General features: G+C 36.6%; 2 protein-coding genes across 2 annotated transcripts in view; one reads left to right on the top strand and one right to left on the bottom strand.

Moving 5' to 3' along the window:
• ACAD11 (acyl-CoA dehydrogenase family member 11) overlaps positions 1 to 22,338 on the top strand; it is a 103,844-nt gene that overhangs the window by 16,584 nt on the left and 64,922 nt on the right. The window contains exons 2-5 of the mRNA XM_043873584.1: positions 375 to 474; positions 7,932 to 8,057; positions 9,074 to 9,235; positions 11,583 to 11,747. Coding sequence (XP_043729519.1) covers positions 375 to 474; positions 7,932 to 8,057; positions 9,074 to 9,235; positions 11,583 to 11,747 — 553 coding nt within the window. The remainder of the gene's footprint in view (positions 1 to 374; positions 475 to 7,931; positions 8,058 to 9,073; positions 9,236 to 11,582; positions 11,748 to 22,338) is intronic.
• Positions 2,711 to 7,735, bottom strand: LOC122675834 (retroelement silencing factor 1-like). The gene is made up of 2 exons (XM_043874964.1): positions 7,727 to 7,735; positions 2,711 to 7,182 (listed from the first exon to the last, which is right to left on the bottom strand). The coding sequence occupies exons 1-2, from the start codon at positions 7,733 to 7,735 to the stop codon at positions 3,295 to 3,297; spliced, it is 3,897 nt and encodes a 1,298-aa protein (XP_043730899.1). The 3' UTR covers positions 2,711 to 3,294.

The following is a 22,338-nucleotide window of genomic DNA, read 5'->3' as shown; positions in this document are numbered from 1 at the left end:
TGAGGGAACAGCTGTTCCAGCATCCTTTAATTAATTTTCTGACAGATCCCCTAAAATCTCTTCTCCAAGCCTTTCTCTACTTAGATCTAGACGTTTCTCTAGGGATACTTCTGATAAAACTCATGATTTGCAGGCAGGAAGCAAGATCTTCTCTTCTACCTGTGTAGATTATAGCTTTTCCAGCTGCCACTGTGTTACCATATGCTATATACAATCCAAAAATGGATGTTCTCAGCTGCTGGTAGCACCCCTCTTGGCTTTCTAGAGTTGAAGTGGATTAATTTTCATTTTGTGTTTTCTTCTGAAATTTCAGCAGAATGTGGGGAAAAAGAAAAATATATCTTTTTATTGACCTTTTCTCTATTCTTATCTAGATCAGGACAGTCCAATCCAACCTTTCATCTCCAGAAAGGCTTTCAAGAATACATACTCAGAAAAAAACCACCTGGTTTACTTCTTCCTAAAGCACATAAGGTATGGTATGCAAATGCAGTGTTAAATTCCTTGTTGACTAATAAATGCATTTTATACACACGAAACAATTTAAATTGCTTTTAAAAGTACTCTCACAATTGTTAAATATAGAGAATGCATTTTATTTCTTAGATGAAAATTTCACTTGAATTGTATTCCCCCCCACCCCTTTTTGTTTTTATCATGGATTTGAGTTTGAAATCTAAGGCTGTGTTTAAGCTGGTAATCTTGAGCACTATCCAGTCCTCTTGTGGATTTGATTCCTTTGTATAGTCAGCTAGAAGTGTAGTCATCTGGTGAATATTTTCAGAGCTGCTCATCTATAGATGTTTTGAACCTTGATTAAAGTATGTTTTAAAAGGCACATTATTATATCTTATAACAATATCTACTCACTGAATACTTTAATATATTTGATGTAGTAATCCTTTGATCTTTTGGTGATAAAAATAAATATTTGAATAATCATAATATGCTGTAAATCTTAGACAGTGAGAATTATAAAAGATTTTTGTCAAAACTGACTCTTTTCAGAAAACATAATATCTATGGATTTTTAGAGAAAAGAACATTAAAATCATGATGCATATTTTGGATATTATTATAATCATGTATAACAGATTATACATGATTCCCAACCCCAACTGACTGGAGATGGGCCACTGAAAGGTGGGTTTAATATCACAGTAATGGAAAATGCAGATTCTGACTATGATATTCCCAGAAAATGAAGTAACCTGGATGCTTAAGATCGAAAAAGTTCAGTAACTTTTATTAAGCCTCAACAAGGCATGGGTGAAAGAGAATCCCCACCTGCAGGGAGAGATTTATGCCCCAGTAAACAGCTGGATTTGTCTCTCTTCATGGTAATACCCTTGATATCTAGAAGACATCAGAACATAACATATGCTTTCAGCCCAACCATCTAAAGTACTTTTGTTTCAGCTCCTTTCATTTTCCCAGATCTGCATTGGAAAAAAGCAGTGTTCCCACACTGACATCTACTTTATGACCAGCCTCCATCACCCCTTGCCACCCCTATTTCACAGCACCAGAAAGCTTCTTTCTATAGCTATTGGCATCTCTGACTGCTCTCACTTTGGTTGTGGGTTTAGTCATTTCCCTGCTCTAGTTATTGCAGCAGTGGCTGCTTTATCCCTCTGGTCAAAGTGAATTGCATGGTTTCTTCTCCTTAGAAGTGATCAGCCACCACTGCCTGAGTCTGGAGAAGGGGACTTTACAGGCAGATTAGTTGGCATCAGTGTTCTGCTATAAGCTGTGTCCCTGGGTTCTGAGTGATAAATGTGTACATCTGTCCTGGTTGAGGAAGGCCTTTTCTTCTCCTATCTTAGCTGAGCTTCTGTGTCAGTACCAAGTTGTTTCTCACTGTCTTCTTACCCAGTAGTTATCTTGAGCTCCACAGCAGCCCTGGGTACCAGGAAGAATCCTTGCACCACTGCCTTGAAAACAAGTACCTCCATTGATCTCCAGACGGAGTGGGTACATTTCCTTTCTACCAGCACCCACAGGCCTCCCCCAGTACCCTGTAGTTGACTGTGCCCAGAGCATTGAAATAGAGACTTGCCTGAGCCCCATGGTGGACTGGAGAGGGATTGGTGATGGGGAGCAAGAGCGAGTCAGCAAGCAGGGACTGATTTTAAAAAAAGGGTGTTTTTTTTTAATGATATCTGCAAAATATTATGGTCAGAAACTGTCACCTTCATATTATCAGATTAAGCCCCATGCATCAGTTCAGTTCAGTTGCTCAGTCATGTCCGACTCTTTGCGACGCCATGAATTGCAGCACGCCAGGCCTCCTTGTCCATCACCAACTCCCAGAGTCCACCCAAACCCATGTCCATTGAGTCGGTGATGCCATTCAGCCGTCTCATCCTCTGTCGTCTCCTGCTGCCCCCAATCCTTCCCAGCATTAGGATCTTTTCCAGTAAGTCAACTCGTCACATGAGGTGGCCAAAGTATTGGAGTTTCAGCTTCAGCATCAGTCCTTCCAATGAATACCCAGGACTGATCTCCTTTAGGATGGACTGGTTGGATCTCCTTGCATTCCAAGGGACTCTCAAGAGTCTTCTCCAACACCATAGTTCAAAAGCATCGATTGTTCGGTGCTCAGCTTTCTTCACCATCCAACTCTCACATCCATACACGACCACTGGAAAAACCATAGCCTTGACTAGATGGACCTTTGTTGGCAAAGTAATGTCTCTGCTTTTTATAATTTTTTTTTTTTTTTTTAGTTTTTAAAAAATAAATGTTTATTTCAAGTATGAAAAGTAATGTTTAAACATTATTCCAAAAACTGTACTCTGTTTAACATGTATAAAACAAGACTTCTGACAAAAAGTTAACAATTCAGTATAAAACACTAAAGAATATACTTCGACATTCACAGTGAGCATTTCTGAAAAAATAAGTTTTGCTAAAAAGTTTTAGAAACAAAAATACAGTCCCAGAGGAAATAAACTAGTCCTTAAATATGGAACAAATCTCCCTTATGATGGATAGTTAGCATTTCAAAACAAGATCTGTATAAAAATTTCTTTTAAAATAATGGTACACTTGGTTCAATAATGTCAGAATTCAACAGCTTATGGTTTCCTTGACAAATACCCTATTTCTTATGTCTGCTACCCACAAAATAAGGTTCTCAAGCCAATTTAATTAATTTCAATGATATGTATAACCTTAGGGGTAACCAGACTCAGAAATTTTATCATGGCAATCTTGAGCCTCTCCAGAAAAATATTTAACAGAAACTTTCTGGTGGTAATTAGAACCACCAGAAGAATTAAAGTCTCAAAATTATTCTACAGGACTGCTACCCAGACTTCTGCTTCGCTTCTCCATGTACAGCTTTTTGTAGGTTTGAAACATTGCTTTTGAATCTTTTACTGGGTTTTGTAGTATCTCAAATCCATCTGCACTGCAGTTTCTCTTGGAGAGCCTTGAATTAGCCAAAATATTATCATCTATTTCTTGGTTGGCTTCCGGCATCCTTTTCTCCTCAGTCACACGTTTTAACCAGTCTTCTTTTGTACTTTTTATTCCTGAAACTTGCAGAGGGGCTTGCTCCTTCCTGGATATGTGTTGCAGATCCTTCTGGTCTTCAACAGTGTTTGTATTCTTAAACACTCCATCTGGACATAATTTAAACTCCAGCATGCTTAGTTTTTCTGTGGTATCTTTCACAGGTAATAGGTTCTTAGATTTACTTTCTGGTCTCTTTTCTTTAAGCTTCCTGGGTGAATTGTCTAATTTTGTGAGACAAATGCGCTCACGTTCAGTGCATTTAAATGCAACTCTGTTCAGATACAGCTTCCTTTGATCCTTTGTTTGGGAAGACATTTGGCTTAATTCACCTTCATTATTTATATTATTTAAATTTTTGTCTAGCTTGGTTCTATCAATCCACATTTTATCAGACTGCTTTCCACCAACTGTTCCTTTAATATTCCTTGAAATATATGTTTTAGACTCTTTGGAATGATGGGTTTTGATGCTTTTACCATGGCCTGAACCAATATTTAATGATTCCTTACAGGTCTGTACACTGCCATGGGGTCTCTCACTTGATTTCCCACAACTTTCCACCTGCACAGAAAGTTTACTGGGCCTCATATGCTGAGAATCACTGCTTTTCAGATAGTTTTTCTTTAATGCTTCCTTATGCTTCTGCCTTGATAAATACTCCTTTGGTGATAGAACTCTGTTAATTTTAGATGAGCTATCCTTAGAGCCCGAGGATTTAACATTTGATACTGTCTTTTCTTTAATCCAAGCTCTTTCACTTGGAGTTGAAAAACTACAGAATTTAAATGCACCACCTGCCACATTTTTATTCTGCTCTTGTTTATCATGTTTCTTACTCTTTATCTCTGAATCAAGTACGATCCGTTCATCTAACTTCCTTTCTTCCAAAGACTTTTGTTTAGAGCCACCTGATTTCAATTGTCTCTTTTCTGGTGATACTGAGTGTACCAAAGAACCATTCTTCATATTCAAATCTTTAGTTTTGCTTGTCAAAACACTCATCTTTGGTTTTAGTGGCCGTACGTTTTGTGCCATAAACTTCCTCTGCAGGCTCTCCTGAGAAAATTTTGCAATTTTATTAGCAGAATGAAAAGCTACCTCATGAAATTGCAGCTTTCTCTTTCTTTTGTGACTCTGCAAAGAATCCATTTTTTTATCACCTTTAGATAAAGGTTGACCGGATAATTCTTGCTCTGTCCTTAGTGAACTGTTACATTCCGTTTTGGATTTATCTTTTATATTGCTGCTTTGCTCTGTTTCAGGAAAATGTTTTTTCTCAACTGGACAAGTCAGAGGAATCTTTGGAGGATTATTTGGAGGACTGTTAAATGCAACAGGAACATCTCTATCAGAGGTTCTCTCTCCTTGTTTATAACTCTTGGCCTCTGAAGGAGAACATGGATTTGTCTGTTTTTTTTCTTTTGAAGTTGACTTCTTAATGGAATTACACTGGCATTGAGGTACTCCTTCATAGACCATAGACAGCCACCCCAACGCACAGCAACGGACATCATCTTTTTCCGAATCCAATGGTACAGAATCACAATGTTCTTCAATTCTGCGTGCCTGTGGGTCACACTGGTTCTCTTCCTTTGTTACAGGCTTTTCTTCCTGAGGTTCTGTCAATTTGTCTACCTCATTGGGTTGATCGTCCTGTTCAGGAAACAATTCTTTCATCTGATCTGTGTTTAATATTGTAATCTGTATCTGGTCTGTTGAACCTCTGGAGTTACAATCAGTTTTACCACAAGTTTGAGCTTCTGAGATTTGGTCTGCCATCTGCTGTACCACAGAACTTTCATGCATGTTCACAGGTTCGATACCATAGGGAAACTCTTTTAAAAGTTCTGACAGCTGATCATGTAGGTATAAGATAGATGTCTTATCACGGAGACTTTCATCTGTTGTAGGATCCTGTTCAGTGTAACTGCAGGACAAATCAGCTTCCTGAGGGTAACTATCCTGCTGAATAGCAGCTGATGAACACGTATCATTTGCCATGCTTTCATTTTCAGTGATATGCTCTAAACTGCTCTCCTCTAGAATTCCACTCTTTACTTCAACACACTTCAAATGTGACAGTGCTGGAGGTTGCAGTGATTCCGACTGATCTGTTATTTTATTTGAAACATCTGTGCACTGCACAAATTCATCTTTTTTAAAGTCAAAGTCTTTATTTTCAGTGATGCTGTCTAAACGTTCATTTTGTTGTCCACTATTCATCATTTGGTGATTGGGTAGAGGTTTCTGTGGCTCAACTTTTTGCAAAGGGAGCAAGTTGAATATTTCTGCTATTTGGGAATCATAAGAGGTATCACCTTCAACAAGAGAACAAATACTGCCAATCTGTAATACATCACTGCCCACACTACTACTGTCCTTTGATATATATGAGGCTTGCTGATCACTCACAGAACACTGGATATCTGGTTCTGATTCATTGTGCTTTCCTTGATTGGTATTAGGTATGCCTTCTGAACTAGTATTAGTTGACTCACTTTGCTTGTCCTCAATTAGTGGGAAAATCGTGATGCCTGTAGTACTTGTTACTGGTTCATTAACATTAATCTTCAAAGCAGCAGTATTTTCCGTCAATTTATTTTGTAAGCTACAAACACTGCCTTCTTTAATAACTGGATATGCTGTTTCAGGTAAAGCTTCAGATGCTGTATCTTTGACAGACAGTGTATTGACATCTGAAAGAATTAAGGGTGATACTACAGCAATCCCTTTTGTAGTAGTTGTTCCTGAAGACTCATAATTTTGTGCTACTACTGATGAAACAGTTTCTTGTGAGCTGTTTATTATCTTATTCTGAGAATTTCCCACAGGTGAAAATGGACTACTCTCACATATGGGCGCGGGCTTTGAAACTGCAATGGCTGTTGTGTTTGTTTTTGACTCATTACCCTGTTTTTCTTTGTTAGGTTCTGAAGGTTGCTTTTTCCACAAAGACAGACATGTTGCTAGCAACTCCATGGAAAAGTTAGAGTCACTGTTAGAAGACACCCCATTAAAGGATTTACACTCAAAGCAAGAAGTGTCTGCAATTTTGGCATTTGTATTACAAGTCCCTGGAGGATTTACAATTTCCATGGTTTTCAGTTGGTTACCAGTGTTTTCAGTATTTGGATTCATTTCAAAATTATGCTGTTTAGAATCATGAATACGTTCACTAGTATCTTTTAATAATTTCTTCTGAGTTTTATCTCCAGAAGTAAGTAAACTGAGAATTAGCCTATTTTTATTTGGGTATTTTGAAATATATTCCTCAGATGATGTAGAATGAGGAAGAAAATTTATTTCAGAATTTGTTGGCACATTTTGTGCAATGCTGGCAAAATTTCCTGATGAAAACTGGGTGTCATTTAATGGTGCCTGAGTTACCTCAACAGTTGATGTTTTTAAAGGATTCACAACTTCCAAATCATGGACTTGTTCTGGTATTGGCAACTTTTCTGAACAGGCAGAATTTAGTAAAACAGAACTGACTTGGTTAAAATTTCTGTCCTGAAGGCTGGAACTCAACACGCTATGTTTTCTATTAGTTTCTTCTGCAGATTCCATTACTGTTGGTGGTTTATCCTCCACAGTCTCTGGTGTGACTAGGGTTAGCTGTGGTCCAGACTGGATTTTGGCAGTTTGTTTCAGAGAATGTCTCTGCTTTTTAATGTGCTATCCAGGTTGGTCATAACTTTCCTTCCAAGGAGTAAGCGTCTTTTAATTTCATGGCTGCAATCACCATCTGCAGTGATTTTGGAGCCCAAAAAAATAAAGTCTGACACTGTTTGCACTGTTTCCCCATCTATTTGCCATGAAGTGATGGGGCCAGATGCCATGATCTTAGTTTTCTGAATGTTGAGCTTTAAACCAACTTTTTCACTCTCCTCCTTCACTTTCATCAATAGGCTTTTTAGTTCCTCTTCACTTTCTGCCATAAGAGTGGTGTCGTCTAAATATCTGAGGTTATTGATATTTCTCCCGGCAGTCTTGATTCCAGCTTGTGCTTCTTCCAGCCCAGGGTTTCTCAGGATGTACTCTGCATATCAGTTAAATAAGCAGGGTGACAATATACAGCCTTGACATACTCCTTTTCCTATTTGGAACCAGTCTATTGTTCCATGTCCGCCTGTCCTTTTAGCCTAATTAGCAATTTTTGTTGTTGTTTTTGTTTTAGTTGCTAAGTTCCGTCTGACTCTTTTGCAAGTGCCATCCTAATTTATAATTGTAATAATAGCATGAAGACTACTTTTATGGACAATACTAAGGAAACTATTATCCTCTGGGTTATATTGTTTGTTATATTTGTTGATAGTGTTTTAAAATTAATTTCTAGCCTTAATGTTAGCTCACAATTAATTATTAAATATCTATATTTCTGATTTTTAATTATCTATCATCTTATTTAGATTGATAGAGAATTTAAAGTCCAGAAAGCCTTGTTTTCAATTGGATTCCCCGTTCCCAAACCTTTATTATACTGCAGTGATCCGTCTGTCATTGGAACAGAATTTTATGTGATGGAACATGTACAGGTAAATTAACACTTAATTGCACCTTGTTGCTTTTATTTTTAGTTGTGAAATTACATGTTAATAAATGATAGTTTATCAGTCAGTATTTTAGGTAGTTTGCTTTGCAAGGGCTTAAACTTTTTCTTTTTATTAAAGCAACAGAAATGTATCCTCTCATTTCCAGAGGCTAGAAGTTTGAAACCAAGGTATCAGCAGGATTGGTTCTTTATGGAAGTTTTGATTTTTGTTTTGCTTTTTAAATTATTTTTTATTGAGATATAGTTAATGTATAATATTATATGTTACAGATGTATTAAATAGTTATTCACAATCTCCACTTAGAGTTATTTTAAAATACTGGCTGTATTCCCTATCTTGTATTAAACTTTCATTCTAATTTGAGAACACAATTTGAGTGATAAACCAGAGGTAAACCAGGAACAGGTTTACTAATTACAGCATATTGGTCTATTCTTCCTGTAGGTGTCAGTAAAGAGATATGTAATGGCAATAACTAAACTATCCAGATAGTAGAGGGAAAGAAACTACTCCAAATAAAAAACCAATCCATTAATAACAATAAATCCAAATTGTTTTAAGATTTTTTATTTGGTAAAATGTTACTTGAGAGTAGTTTTTGTCCTGTAAGTTAATCTTGGTGTATCCTCCTATCTCCCCTGTGGCATATATGTGTTAGTTGCTTAGTTGTATCTGACTCTGCAACTTCATGGATTGTGTAGCCCACCAGGCTCCTCTGTACTTGGGATTCTCCAGACAAGAATACTGGAGTGAATTGCCATTTCCTTCTCCAGGGGATCTTCCTGACTCAGGGATCAAACCTGGGTCTCCTGCATTGCAGGCAGATTCTTTAACATCTGAGCCACCAGGGAAGCCCTGGCACATTCTACAAAGAATTGGTTTTGGTTGTAAAACTGTACCTAATCTTTTTGTAGAAAACAGAGTATGATGACACAGCAAATAATTGGTATGAAAAGATTTATTTTGTTTTAAATTAACTGTTGTAATTGCTTCCATAGGGCCGAATTTTTTATGATTTCACAATTCCTGGAGTTAGCCCAGCAGAACGTTCAGCCATCTATGTGGCCATGATAGAAACCTTGGCTCAGTTACATTCTTTGAATATACAGTCATTGCAGCTGGAAGGATATGGTAGAGGTGTTGGGTATTGCAAAAGACAGGTAAGGCATCCACACAAAGAGTTTCTCTTCTCAAGTTCTTGGAAACAAAATATACATTTTTAATTAAAATAAAGACCTATTATCCTTTTCTGAAATCTGGCTATAACTTTGAACCTTCAGATTGACTTATTTTAAGCATAAAATAATTTTATATTTTTTAGATCAGCAAAAGCTTCTGTAACTGACAGCATGTATATAAATGCAAATTTAAAGCTATTTCTATCTCTTTTATTTTACCAATACATTTTCTATACAATTTTCCCTTTTTAAATTAGTTTAACAAATATTTGTTAAGCATATAAGTATGTTTAATACATGCTAAGTACTGTGTTAAACTTCAAGAAAATTGAAATCAATTCTTCCCTTAAAGGAACTTAACATTTTTGAGACACCTCTACATGAAACTCATTTACATGAAACTTGAAAATGGTATAGAAAAGTATGTAATCTGGTAATAAATTGTCTTGTTACTTATCATGAGAGCTGTTCCATTCAGAGGGTAGATACAAGAATGCCCTTGCTCAAGTTGGGGAAAGCTTCCTATGAAAGGTATGTCTTGTACTATATATTTAAGAAAGAATAAAATCTAGAGTGATAGGGAAAAGATGATGAGCATTTCACATCAAAGGAACAGCAAGACCAGATAAGTATGAGGCTGTTTCCATTTGTACATATGTCTTTTTCAGGGGGCAGAAGGAAGAGAGACAGGAACTAAGGTTGAAAGAATACTCACTATATACCAGTTCCCATGCTAGATGAATTATAGACCCAATGTTTTTTAATCTTTGTAACAATCCTATTACATAGATATTAATACCCTCATTTTGCAGATGAGGCAACTGAGGCTTGCAGGTATTAAGTAACGTACAAATAAGTGGCTTAAACATAATTTAAACCCAGCTCTCTGTGACTCCAAAGATGAAGGTCTTTACTGTACTAAATTGAACAGAGATGCCTTAGAAAGTAGAGAGGGAGATAAGTAGGTAAATATTATTTCAATTGGTGGAGGACTTTGAGAATAGGTTGACTTAATTGCATTCAATTCTAAGAAAAATATGAAAAAAAACTTTGCATTTTCATGTCTGTAATATATTTCAAAGATTCTTTAGAAGATTCTATGGGTAATAAAAAAAGGGGGATTAAAATGAGAAATAAAAATCTCCCTTCTTTTTCTAATCCCCATATTACATTTTTCAGAGACTACTTGTTTCTTGTGACCCTTTCAGAAATTTTCTATTTTTTTTCATCTGTAGGTATATGTGTTTGTTCTTTATTTTTTTTCCTTCTACAGAATAATTGCCATATAAAGGCTAGTACCTACATCTCTTGATTCCTGTTGTTGTTCAGTCGTGAGTAGTATCCGTCTCTTTGCGACCCCATGGACTGCAGCACACCAGGCCTCCCTGTCCCTCACCATCACCTGAAGTTTGCCCAAGTTCACATCCATTGCATTGATGATGCCATCCAGCCATCTCATTCTCTGACACCCTCTTCTTCTGCCCCCACTCTTTCCCAGCATCAGGGACTTTTCCAATGAGTCGGCTGTTCGTACTAGATGACCAAAATACTAGAGCTTCAGCTTCAGCATCAGTCCTTCCAACAAGTGTTCAGGGTTGATTTCTCTTAAGATTGACTGGTTTGATCTCCCTGCTGTCCAAGGGACTTTCAGAAGTGTTATCCAGCACCACAGTTCGAAGGCATCAATTCTTTGGCATTCTGCTTTTTTTTACGGTCCTGCTCTCAAAACCATACATGACCACTGGGAAGAACCTAGCCTTGATTATACAGACCTTTGTCAGCAGAGTAATGTCTCTGCTTTTCAACACACTGTTTAGGTTTGTCATAGTTTCCCTGCCAAGAAGCAATCGTCTTCTGGTTTCATGGCTGCAATCACTATCCACAGTGATTTTAGAGTCCACGAAGAGCAAATCTTTCACTAATTCCACCTTTTCCCCTTATTTAGTTTTAAGCAGCTCTTTCACTCTCCGCCTTCACCCTTATCAAGAGGCTCTTTAGTTCCTCATCAATTTCTGCCATTACAGTGGTATCATCTGCATATCTGAAGTTGTTCATGTTTCTTCCACCTCTTGATTCATATGCCAGTGTTTTTTTTCCCCTGATAAAAGTCTAGGTTAGTAGAATGGAATTAGATGGAAGAAAAACTTAAGTGTTGAAGTTTTTAGGCCTATGTGAGTGTTTGAGACTAAGGTAAGTATCGTAGGCATTTTTCCTGAGTATTTAAGACTGAACCCAAATTTGATATATTGAATTTTGTTTTAATTTTAAAATTGCTGAATCTTATTTCCTACTTTCAGCTCTGTCATTTTTAAAATTTATTTATCTTTAGGTATCAACCTGGACAAAGCAATATCAAGCTGCAGCTCATCAGGACATCCCTGCCATGAACCAGCTATCTGACTGGCTAATGAAAAACTTGCCAGATAATGACAATGAAGAAAATTTGATTCATGGAGATTTCAAACTAGATAACATAGTTTTCCACCCTAAAGAGGTATTGGAAGCCCTGTTTACAATAAATTGAGTATGTCTGACTTGGGATACAAGTACTAAGTAGATGTTCCCCTAGAGTGCTGAAAAAGCCCAAACCATCCCCATTCTTCCTCTACATTCAAGACTGTCTTCACTGCTCACAATTTTGGAAATGAGTCCTGTAGATTTTCTGGCATAGGCATCTTATCTTTAAGGCTAAGTCTCATACTGGCCTCTACTCATAAAGTAGTAAACTACTTTAAAAGAATTTGGGAATTTACATACATGTTGCTATTTTCTTCAAAGATGTTTTTCAACTACTAAATACATTTAGCTTATCCATATTCTTGCTCTTACTTCTGGTTCATTTTCATTACTTTCCCCTATCTGATGAAGAATTTTTAATTTGATTATTATTAGCTCAGAGAGGACACAATTCTAAAAGATTCCTTTGAGGCTTCAAAAGAACATGTATGAAGTTAATGGAACCTTGCTCTGTATAAATGTACAGAGTGTAATTTTCAAAAAGAGTACAAACAAATCAAAACTATAATCCTCCTCCACTGAGCATAGTGAGGCCTAGAATTGAAAGAGTGTGGTGGGACTAAAGAAAGTACTTCAGTTCTCTCTTTACCTACATGACTTTGGGCAAGACATTTGGCCCTTAGTATTCTAACACTGATGTGAAAGATTTACAGTTCCCTGAATCCTCCTCCTTAGGGCAGAATTTTCTGGGTTCATTAGTTTTCTCAGAATGCTGAGATGTTGTAGGGCAAGAGGAGCTGTTCTAAATTCACGTGCTGCGCTTCTAGGTTTCATGTTCTTTTCCTGTAGGAAGAGGATGGGGGAAAATAGCATTATAAATTTTATTGTTGTCATAATTCAAAGTAGTACTATATCTATTGAAAGTTCAAATATAAACACATATTTACCATCAAAACCGAAAATTTTTCATAGAAAAGTCAGTTTGGATATTTAATTTCTGTATATGTAATTATATGTATATGTGTGCATGTAACTTTTTGTTAATGGCATGGATGGATTCTGAATTCTAACTTTGTTAAATATAGAATAGTAAACTGAAAGATCACTAATTTGTAACATGGAAAACTTGTAAAAACTTATGCCTTAAGACAGGATCTTGTCTGTATTTTATCTGTATCATTTGATTCATTAATATTTTTGGAGCCTATCTTTGAATAGGTCACTGTTCTTTATGTTTTCTGTAATTGTAGTACTTTTCTTTCATTACTTAATCAAGAAAGGAAAATTTCAGACCTAAATCTACTTGTTATGTGTTTTCTACCAAGATGTTTAAATATGCTGAAATTAAATACTAAGTATGCTGAAAGTGATAACAGACTGCAGTAAGTTCAAAATAGTTATTTCCTTTTTGTATTTAATCTCATGTTAGAAAACCATTTCTTATAAAATTCAAGTTACCATACAAGGATCATCTTTCTTAAGTTCTGTGGAGGCAATGCTAATTTGTAACATATAACTTTTCTGTTTTAAATATATATGTCTTTTATGTTTTAGGGTTATATAATGGCTAGTAAAATGTCTTCTACTTTATACCCAGTAATCCCATAATTATTAGTGATATAAAATTTAATCAATTTCTGTCTCATATAAATATGGGTAGCTAATTTTTTATAGAAGTAACACACAGTTGGCAAAGTACCAATCAACTAGCATTTATTTATTACCAACTGTGTGCCCTGAAACATAGAGTTAGAAGGAAAAACAGCTCTTAATGAGCTCAAAATACAGATGGAGAGAAAAGACAACTGTGGTAACAGCAGAGAACAAATCATACTCAAGTGCTAAAGTATATCATACAATAAAACTAAGACTAGTCAAAGAGGGAAAAGATATCCACTGTGGACTGACATTAAAAGATATGAAACATTACAAATTAATTCTAGTCAATAATTTACTATAATTATTCAATAAAATATTGACTAATAGTTTAAAATTTCATAAATAAGTAGGAAATTAGACTATTTTTCTTTTTCATGAAGGTACTTCACAAACAAATATCAGTCCCAGGATTATAACAAGTTTAGTATGTGTATGTTTGTGCTCAGCTATACATATTCCTAAGAAAATGATTGAAAGCTTTTTATTTTTCCTTTGAGGGTAAGGATTGTATCTTTAATTTTTTCTTACTTTTTTTTCTAAAGCCTGTATGGTAACTGCTGAGTAAATGGGGACCTTCTAGAATAAAACCTCCTCAGTTTAGTCGCTCAGTTGTGTCCAACTCTTTGTGACCCCATGAATCGCAGCACACCAGGCCTCCCTGTCCATCACCAACTCCCAGAGTTCACCCAAACTCATGTCCATCGAGTCGGTGATGCCATCCAGCTATCTCATCCTCTGTCATCCCCTTCTCCTGCCCCCAATCCCTCCCAGCATCAGGGTCTTTTCCAATGAGTCAGCTAAACCTCCTAGAAAGCAGTAAATGCATCTTACTCATTTACACAGCAGTTGCATGTTTCTGAATGAATCTATGCTAAAAGAACTGATTATAATTAATCACTAAGTAACTGTTTCTATCTCATTTATTTATGCTTAATTTCTGTTCTCCAGGAGTATGGCTGTCACCACCTCTGTGCCTCCATTTTTATTGTAACTTTTAATTTTGAAAATCTTTAAAGACTCACAAGAAGTTATACAAATAGTATAGAGGGAGCTGTGTATCCATCATCCACATTCCCCAAAGAGATCTCACACAACTATAGTGAATTATTATCAAAGCCAGGAAATTGATATTGTGTGCATTTTGTTTTTGTTTTTTTTTTGTCCCTCTGATCTCTCTTTTTATTTTTTTTTTTTGGGGGGGAGTTTTGTCATACATTGATATGAATCAGCCATAGAGTTACACGTATTCCCCATCCCGATCTCCCCTGCATTTTGAATTGGGGGGAAAAAACAAAATCAGGGTTCCCAAGAAGCTAAAATGAGGTAATTGATATGGAGCTGATGCTGACCTTATTTTAATTCTTTTCTTCTTTTCCCCTCTGTTTTTATATTCTAGTTTTCTAAGATATCCTATCAAGTTCTATTATTTTAAAAAAAATTATAACAAAGTAAAATCTTTACTCTTTAGTACATATGTACTAAAACCTAAACAGTGGTATAGGGAATGGGATTATAGGAGGCTTAGGATTTACATTCCTGTGATGTTTAAGGTTTGATGTTTTATTTTTTTTCCCCAAGCAATAGTTCATTTTAGTTTTGTCATCAGAAAACTCAGTAATTAAGGAAGAAAACAAAAGCAATTTTGAATGATAAACCATCCAGGAATGTGTCTGGTAAGCCAGTAGAAAATTACTAAAGGGAATAAAAAAAACTGAACCATGTTACTCAGTTTCACAATCCCAAGTTATTTTCTAGTTACTGATACATAAAGTATTTGAAGGATATTTGAACAAGTGTTTCAGTAACAACATGCTCAATGAAATGTTTAAAAAGAACTCCAGTTTTGCTGGAAAAGATTGTTAACTTTCCAAATATAAATCAGCCATCTGGCAGAGAAATGTTTAAGATTTTGGAGTTTAGTATACATATTGCCATTTAAGCTTCAAAGATAAATATGCTTAATTAGGAACAGATAAACCCATAGGTATTTCATCTGCCTTCAGTAATTAGTAGTCAGATGTATTTTAGATAAATATAAGTACACTGGTTCTTCGGAAGTCATCTGCCTTGCAGCATTTTATATGTTTTCTTATGAAAAAAAGATTTGATATGCAAAGCAACATGTATTTTTAATGGATTTTTTTTTCCTTTTAATTCCCCCATCATTTCTAAGATGCCAGTGTAGTTGGGAAAAAGTTTACTTATAAAATTGAATTTTATCGCTATAAAAGATATGGGGATGTGTTTTTTCCAATCTTTTTATTTTACAAATATTTTTAGATACCCTTAATATGCTCTTTGGTCATAAAATCAGGTTTTGAACACAGGCCTACTGACTTCATTCCATGCTGTCCTGCTTCTCATCTCCTCTGGAACTAGTCAATTTTGGTAATCTAGAAACTTAAACCCTGTCTTTGACCACATCCTTACTACCTTCTGGGCTTCCCCGATGGCTCAGATGGTAAAGAATCTGCCTGCTATGTGGGAGACCTGGGTTCTATCCCCAGGTCAGGAAGATCCTCTGAAGAAGGGAATGGCAACCCACTCCAATATTTTTGCCTAGAGAATTCCATGGACAGAGGAGCCTGGCAGGTTACAGTTTGTGGGATCACAAAGAGCTGGACACAATTGAGTGACTAACACTTTCACTTTTCTTTTCACTACCTTCCAGTTCTCTTATTTATACCTCACCTGAGATGCTACAAATTTGATTGCTCTTACTTTAGAATTCCTGAACCCCTTATGACTACATCTGACTTCTCACCCTGCCTGGCCTATTTTGGCATGATCAGTCATTTAAAAAACTACCTTATTTATTATCAATGAGTTAATAATTTTTTGACAATGAATGTGTGTGAAAATAATGTAAGAGTTAGAAAGTTTCCTGACCTTAGCTTTCATGTTATTCCAGAATCTTCTCAACTCTTGACTGTATATATAATCTCCAACCCTGATCTTGATTCATCATATTTTTGCTGCAGAATAAAGTCATAATGTTAGATTAATAGGGTTTGGGACATATTTTTGCTGCATAATTTCATCTAGGCTCTAACTTCTCTCTATAAAATCTGTGAAAAAATTTTAATCCCCTTTTCAAATCTTTTCTATTCTTGAACTGTCAAGTTGCTTTTTACATCTAGACTCTTCCTCTCAGCATTTAGACTTGATTCATTTTTGTCTTTTTAGTCACTTTTCAGCACAAGCTGCTTTATATGGATTACATACCCCTGGAAGTTCCCTTGATATTGCTGGAGATATTTCAGTCCTCTCCTTTATGCAGACTGCTGGGTGACATTTTTCCTAAGCCATTACCAAGAAAAATTATTACTTTCTAAAAATTAAAGTATAGTTGATGTACAGTATTATAGATATACAGTATAGTGATTCATGGTATTTAAAGGTTATATTCAATTTATAGTTATTATAAAATACTGGCTATATTCCCTGTGTATGTGTCCTTATAGCTTATTTATACATAATAGTTTGTACCTCTTAATTCCCTACCAATGTATTGCCCCTCCCCTTTCCTTCTCCCCATGGGTAACCAGTAGTTTCTTCTCTGAGTCTATGAATCTGTTTCTTTTTTGTTATATTCATTAGTTTGTTTTATTTTCTAGATTCCACATATAAGTGATGTCAAGCAGCCTTTGTCTTTATCTGTCTGACTTCTTTTACTAAGCATAATATACTCCAAGTCCACGTATGTTGTTGCAAATGGCAAACTTTCCTTCTTTTTAATGACTGAGTAGCATTCCATTGTATATGTATATCACGTCCTCTATATGCATTCATCTGTTGGTGGACACTTAGGTTGCTTCCATATCTTGACCATTATAATTATAAATAGTGCTGGTGTGAACAGTGGATGCATGTATATTTTCAAATCCGTGTTTTTGTTTTGTTTCAGATAGGTACCCAGGAGTGGAATTGCTGAGTCATATGATAGTACTAGGGCTTCCCTGGTAGCTCAGTTGGTAAGGAATCTGCCTGCCATGCAGGAGACCCTGGTTTGATCCCTGGATTGGGAAGATCCCCTGGTGGAGGGCATGGCAACCCACTCCAGTATTCTCGCCTGGAGAATCCCCATGGACAGAGGAGCCTGGCGTGCTATAGTCCATGGGGTCACGAAGAGTCGGACACAGCTGAGCAACTCAGCACAGTACAGCACACATGATAGTACTGTTTTTAGTTTTGTGAGAAACCTCCGTACTGTTTTCAATAATACTAGGAATTTACATTCCCACCATTATATGAGGGGTTCATTTTCTCTACATTCTCACCAGCATTTGCCATTTCTGTTCTCTTTTCTGATAGCCATGTGACAGATGTGAAGTGATATCTCATTGTGGTTTTGATTTGCATTTTCCTGATGATTAGCGAAGTTGAACATTGCGTGCCTGTTGGCCATTTGCATGTCCTCTTTAGAAAAAGGTATATTCAGGTTTTGTGCCCAATTTAAATCATATTTTTAAAAAAGATTTAAATATTTATCTTTGGCTGTTCTGGGTCTTAGTTGCAGCACGTGGAATCTTCAGTCCTTGCAGTATGCAAATTCTTAGTTGTGCCATGTGAGATCTAATTCCTTGACCAGGACTTGAACCTGAGCCCCCTACATTAGGATTGTGGAATCTTAGCCACTGGACCACCAGGGAAGTCCCTAATCAACTTTTAAAAAAAATATTGAGTTGTATGGGTTGTTTATATATTTTGGGTATTAACCCCTTTTTGGTCATATCATGTGCAAATATTTTTCTCCCATTTAACAGGTTGTCTTCTTATTTCTTTGATGGCTTCCTTTGCTGTGCAAAAGCTTTTAAGTTTAATTAGGTACCATTTGTTTGGTTTTGCTTTTACTTTCTTTGTCTTAGGAGACAGATCTGAAAAAATATTGCTATAGTTTATATCACAGAGTGTTCTATGTATTTTCCTCTAGGAGTTTTGTTTCCAGGCTTATATTTAGGTCTTTAATACATTCTGAATTTATTTTTGTTTTTGTATGAGAAAATATTCTTATTTCATTATTTTACATGTAGCTGTTCAGTTTTCTCAGCACCAGTTGTTGAAGAGACTGTCTTTTCTCCATTGTATATTCTTGCCTCCTTTCTCATAGATTAATTGGGCATGGATTTATTTCTGCATTATCAATTCTGTTCCATTGATCTATGTGTGTATTTTGTGTGTCAATACCATACTGTTTTGATGATATGACACTATAGCTTTGTAGTATTGTCTGAAGACAGGGAGCATGAGTCCTCTACCTCTTTTCTTCTTTCTCAGATTGCTTTGGCTGTTCCAGATCTTTCGTGTTTCCATAAAAATTTTATTTTATTTTGGCCACACTGCACAGCTTGTGGTATCATAATTCAATTCAACCAGGGATTGAATTCAGGCCTTCAGTGGTGAAAGCATGGAGTCCTAACCCCTAGACCACCAGGGAATTCCCTCCATACAAATTTTAAAATTATTTGTTCTATTACTGTGAAAACTACCATTGGTATATTGATAAGTATCGCATTGAATCTGTACCTTGCCTAGAGTGAAAGTGATAGTCACTCAGTCATGTCTGACTCTTTGTGACCCCATGAGACAGTCCATGGAATTCTTCAGGCCAAACTATACAGTCCATGGAATTCTGCAGGCCAGAGTACTGGAGTGGGTAGCCTTTCCCTTCTCCAGGAGATCTTCTCAACCCAGGGATCATACCCAGGTCTCCTGCATTGCAGGTGGCTTCTTTACCAGCTGAGCCACAAGGGAAGCCCAAGAATACTGGAGTAGGTAGCCTATCCCTTCTCCAGCAGATCTTCCCAACCCAGGAATCAAACTTAGGTCTCCTGCATTGCAGGCAGATTCTTTAACAACTGAGCTATGAGGGAAACCCTCATAGTTAAATGAGTTAAAATGGTCATTTTAACAATATTAATTCTTCCAGTCCAAGAACATGGTACATCTTTTCATCTGTTTGTGTTATCTTCATTTTTTTCATCAGTGACTTATAGTTTTCCAACTACAGGTCTTTTACCTCCTTAGATAGGTTTATTCCTAGGTATTTTGTTCTTTTTGATGCAATAATAAATGGGATTCTTCCTTCTTTTTTTTTAAGTACATTGATTTTAATTTTATTTATTTATTTGTTGGCTATGCTGAATCTTCTTTACTGCAGTCGCTTGTTTCTAGTTGCTGGGAGCAGAGGCTGCTTTCTAGTTGCAGGGCATGGGCTTCTCATCGCAGTGGCTTCTCTTGTTGCAGAGCACAGGCTCTAGGGCATGCAAGTTTCAGTAGTTGTGGCACGTGGGCTCAGTATTTGCAGCTCTCAAGCTCTAGAGCACAGGCTCAATAGTTGTGGCCACAGGCTCAGCTGCTCTGCGGCGTGTTGGATCCTCCTTGATTGGGGATTAAACTCATGTCTCCTGCATTGGCAGGCAGATTCTTTACCACTGAGCCACCAGGGATTTCTTTTTCTGATAGTTCATTGTTAGTGTATAGAAAAACAACAGATTTCTGTGTATTGATTTTATGTCTGTAGCTTTACCAAGCTTTACCAAATTCACTGGTGAGGTCTAGTAGTTTTCTGGTGGCATCTTTAGGATTTTGTATGTATAGTGTTTGTCATCTGCAAAGAGTGATAGTCTTCTTCCTTTTGAATTTAAATTCCTTTTGTTTATTTTGTCTGAATTCTATGACTAGGACTTTCAATACTATATTAAATAAAAATAATAAGAATTGTCATCGTTGTCTTGTTCCTAATCATAGAGGAAATGCTTTCAGCTTTTCACTGTTTTAGTATGATGTTAACTGTAGGTTGTCATTAATGACTGCCATTATGTGGAGATATGTTCCCTCTGTGCCAGCTTACTTGTGAAAAATGTCATAAATGAATGTTGTTGTTGTTCAGTTGCTAAGTCCTGTCCAATTCTTTGCAATCCCGTGGACTACAGCATGCCAGGCTTTCCTGTCCTTCACTATCTCCCAGAATTTGCTCAGACTCGTGTCCTTCGATTAGGTGATGCTATCCAGCCATGTCATTGCCTGTCACTCCCTTTTCCTCCTGCCCTCAAACTTTCCCAGCATCAGAGTCTTTTCCAATGAGTTGGCTCTTTGCATCAGGTGGCCAAAGTTTTGGAACTTCAGCTTCATCATCAGCCTTTCCAATGAATATTTCAGGGTTGATTTTCCTTAGGATTCACTGGCTTGATGTCCTTGCTGTCCAAAGGACTCTCAAAGAGTATTCTACAGTGCCACAGTTCAAAAGCATCAATTCTTTGGAGCTCAGCCCTCTTTTCGGTCCAACTCTCACATTTGTACATAACTACTGGAAAAACCATAGCTTTGATTATTTGGACCTTTGTCAGCAATGTGAAGTCTACTTTTTAATACACTGTCTAGATTTGTCATAGCTTTTCTTCTTTTAGTTTAATGGCTGCAATCACTGTCAACAGTGATTTTTGAGCCCAAGAAAAAAAAAATCTGCCAGCATTTCCACTTTTTCCCCATCTATTAGCCATGAAGTGATGGGACCAGATGCCATGATCTTAGTTTTTTGAATGTTGAAAACTTTCAAGCCAGTTTTTAAGCCAGTTTTTTCACTCTCTTCTTTTCCCTTCATCAAGAGGCTCTTTAATTCCTTTTCCCTTTCTGCCATTAGCATAGTATCATCTACATATCTGAAAATGTTAATATTTCTTCTGGAAATCTTGATTCTAGCCTGTGACTCTAGCCCAGCATTTTGCATGATGTATTCTGCAGAGAAGTTAAATAAGCAGGGTGACAATATACAGCCTTGACATACTTCTTTCCCAATTTGGAACCAGCCCATTATTCCATTAAGGTTCTAACTGATGCTTCTTTTTTTTTTTTAAACTGATGCTTCTTGACCTGCATACAGTTTTCTCAGGAGAAAGGTAAGGTGGTCTTTCTCTTAAGAATTTCCCACAGAGAAAGGCTTTAGTGTAGTCAATGAAACAGAAGTAGATGCTTTTCTGGAATCCCCTTGCTTTCTCTGTTTCCAGCGAATGTTGCAATTTGATCTGTAGTTCCTCTGCCTTTTCTAAATCCAGCTTGTACATCTGGAAGTTCTTGGTTCACATACTGTTGAAGCCTAGCTTGAAGGATTTTGAGCTTTGCCTTGCTATGATGTAAAATGAGCTCAATTGTATGGTAGTCTGAATATAGTTTGGCACTGCCCTTCTTTGAAATTGGAATGAAAACTGACCTTTTCCCATCTTGTGGCCACTGCTGAGTTTTCCAAATTTGCTGACATATTGAGTGCAGCACTTTAACAGCATCATCTTTTAGGATTTGAAATAGCTCATCTGGAATTCCGTCACCTCCACTAGTATATAGTAATGCTTCCTAAAGCCCACTCGACTTCACATTCCAGTATGTCTGGCTCTAGGTAAGTAACTATACCATCATGGTTATGCAGGTTATTAAGACCTTTTTGTATAGTTCTTCTGTGTATTCTTGTCTCCCCCCCCCTTTTTTTTAATTTTAAATTTATTTATATTCTGCTTGAAGGATACTTGCTTTACAGAATTGTGCTGGTTTATACCAAACATCAACATGAATCAACCATAAGTATACATATGTCCCTTCCCTATTTATCCTCCGTCCCATCTTCCTCCCCGTCCCACAACTCTAGTGATTACAGAGTCCTGGTTTGAGTTCTCTGAGTCACATAGCAAATTCCCATTGGCTATGTGTTTTACATATGGTAGTGTAACTTTCCATGTTACTATCTCCATATATCCCACCTTCTTCTTCCTGCCACCCCCATGTCCAAAAGTCGGTTTTTTGTGTCTGTGTCTTGATTGCTGCCCTGCAAATAATTTCATCAGTACCATCTTTCTAGATTCCATATATATGCCTTAATGTAAGGTATTTGTTTTTCTCTTTCTGACTTACTTCACTCCGTATAATAGGCTCTATATTCATCCACCTCATTAGAACTGACTCAAATATGTTCGTTTTTA

This window comes from Cervus elaphus, chromosome 19, assembly GCF_910594005.1.
Source record: "Cervus elaphus chromosome 19, mCerEla1.1, whole genome shotgun sequence".
Taxonomy (NCBI): domain Eukaryota; kingdom Metazoa; phylum Chordata; class Mammalia; order Artiodactyla; family Cervidae; genus Cervus; species Cervus elaphus.
The sequence above is the reverse complement of the archived record's forward strand: the minus strand, read 5'-3'. Positions and strand labels throughout refer to the sequence as shown.